Raw genomic sequence first — 2,711 nt, forward strand, 5'->3', positions numbered from 1 at the left:
TGGAGTGCAGTGGCACAATCACAGGTCACTGAAGCCTTGAACTCCTGGGCTCAAGCAATCCTCCCACCTCAGCCTCCTGATTAGCTAGGACTACAGGCTCCTGCCATCATACCCATGGTTCCTTTTTTTTTCTGTAGAGATGAGATCTCATTATATTGTCCAGGCTGGCTTCATACTCCTGGCTTCAAGTGACCTTCCTACCTCTGCCTCCCAAGTAGCTGGGACTACAGGTATCCCCCACCATACGTGGCTCTGTACATATTATGAAGAAGAGCTCTTCATGTCTAATACTAGGATGGATCTTCAAGTGGTAATATGTATGTATATATATGTATGTATGTATTCACATACATGTGGGTGAATTTTTGATAGAATAAGTTCAATGGATAATTATTTATCCAATTACTGAGTTATATATCTAATTGCTATAATTTTCTTGAATCTGTGCGAAACATCTATTGAAAGAAAATCTGAATATAAAGCTAACATATCACAATCAAGACAATATTGGCGAGTCTGGACTTATGGATCTATACAGAAGGCGGTATAGGGATGTTGCTTTTAATATCTAAATGGAGGTGCCGGACAGCTTTCCTTCAAGAAAACAAAACACTGAAAGACACAGAAAGGTGAGCTTCCATAATAGCAGCTCACACAATTGGAAGTTTGAGCCTTGAATAAACAGCAAAATCCTAGCTGAGGCCATTGGCCTCAACAACGTACCAAGTACACCTGTTAGAAGCCACGAAAGAGAATGAAGATTTATTTGAAAGGACAAAACCCAACATTTTGTGTAATAAAATACTACCTGTTTAAATGCTCAGTGACTGCTTAAAAACCTACCACATTCCCTGCATAAGGTTTGCCCCTTGCTCAGTGCCTGAAGCATGTGCTTTCACACTGGGAAATGCCCCCGGAGAGGAGGACACTCACCCTGATCATCATCTCTCTCTCTATAATGCTGTCCTCCAGGGAAAACATTTCAGACACAGGTCTCTCCTTCACGGGCTCTTTTTTGACCCGCTCCTTCACGCTTGTCAGGTCGGGTTCCGAGATGGATGGGCCGAGAGAGGCCCCGTTGACAGCCGGCGGGTCGGTCCGGGACACGCTGATGGCCTTGGCCGGCCCGTGCCTCAGCACCCTGGCTCTAGCCATGCCGGGAGGAAGGCCGGGTTGGTCCTGCCTCAGAGCCCCATTGCTCACACTCTTCCTTGGGCCGGGGTACTCAGGCGGGGGCTTGTTGGGGATGCGGGCCAGGGCCGCCTGCAGCTGGGCGCTGTACTCCATCTTCTCCCGGAGCACGGGGATCTGGGGCACCGATTCTGGAGCCTCCTCCTCCTCCTCCTCACTCTCGCTGCTGTGGATCAGCATGGTGGCATCAGAGAAGGTCTTCTTGTGGTGATACTGAGGGAGCTGGGGGACCTCGTGGCTGCCTGGCCCCTCCTCGGGTGGTCCCTGCTCCCGGAGCGTGTTGCGGCGAGCCATGGGGAGGTGGAGTGACTTGAGCGTCATGGCCTCCATGCCCCGCACCATGCTGTTCATCACCTCCAGGCTGTGGCGCTTGTTCACCGTGCCATGGTGCTTGGTGGCCGTAAGAGGCTCACTCACCTCCTGGAGAGACTGATGCACCACCGGAGAGCTGTCCTCTTGGAAGGTCTTTACCGAGAGCTGCACCTTCCGGGTCACCAGGTCTGGGCTGCTGCCACTGACGTACTTGTGGCGGTGGCTGGCCAGGTCTGGGGTGCTGGTGGCAGGTCGTGGCCGTGGGTAGGGGGGCGGTGGCCTGAAGAGATAGTTCTTGAGCATGTGGGCCGTGCTGTAGTTATGGTTGCCCTGCAGCTGCATGTTGGCCAGCTCTGGGGTGCTCACCGTGTGCGAGATGGCGCTTGCCCCCGGCTTGCTTGGTACCACATTATTCTTTGGGTTCCTCTGGTCAGATGGACTGACAAGTTTGTTGCTATAGACCCCCTGTGGCCCATAAGGGACAGTGTAGGGGTGCCTCTCCCGCATCTCTGGTTGGCTGTACACCAGATCCTCTGGCTGGTTATAGGCATGGGTGTTGATGATGTTGAGGTTTCTCAGAGACTGGCTCTGGCTGTCTGTATGCAGTATCCCCCTCTTCATCTGGCGCATGACTGTCTCGTAATCGGGGGTTGGCCTGTACGAGGGCACGATGATCGCACTATGCCGGTGGCTCGGGATGTAGTCGGCCCGCATGATGTCACTCCCAGGGATACTGAGGTTGGAGGATACAGGGGAGGCCTGGATGAAACTTTGCGAGCAGTTGAGGGAGTTGACGCTATGAACGCTACACACGCTGCCATTGGTGACGGTGCCATTTAAATAATTTAAGTCCAGGCTGTTGTGAGAGTTGCAATACAAGGCTTCTTCAGTCCCATGAAAAATGCTGTCTACGAGAAGTCAAACAAAGGCACGTGAACCTCCAAGCCATCCTGCCACAACAAAGTACATCCTCATACTCATGAGCTGACTTTTAATTTAAACAAGTCATAAAAAATGAAATCCCATGGTCTCCACCCACATGTTCTACAGAATAACGGATACCATCTTGGATGAAATGCCAACATACAGAAAGAACACCTTAAGACATATTGAAAAGAAAACGGGAACCTAATGGAAGAAGGCATGCACACATTTGGAGTAAGTGTCGCTTGGGGAAGTTCTCAATTTTACCATAAGCTTTAAAATCA

The 2,711-nt window shown here is 50.9% G+C and overlaps 1 protein-coding gene across 1 annotated transcript in view; it reads right to left on the bottom strand.

Moving 5' to 3' along the window:
- PTPN14 (protein tyrosine phosphatase, non-receptor type 14) overlaps positions 1-2,711 on the bottom strand; it is a 138,029-nt gene that overhangs the window by 32,118 nt on the left and 103,200 nt on the right. Inside the window, exon 12 of the mRNA XM_011996159.1 lies at positions 934-2,411. Coding sequence (XP_011851549.1) covers positions 934-2,411 — 1,478 coding nt within the window. The remainder of the gene's footprint in view (positions 1-933; positions 2,412-2,711) is intronic.

This window comes from Mandrillus leucophaeus, unplaced genomic scaffold (assembly GCF_000951045.1).
Source record: "Mandrillus leucophaeus isolate KB7577 unplaced genomic scaffold, Mleu.le_1.0 Scaffold503, whole genome shotgun sequence".
Lineage (NCBI taxonomy): Eukaryota > Metazoa > Chordata > Mammalia > Primates > Cercopithecidae > Mandrillus > Mandrillus leucophaeus.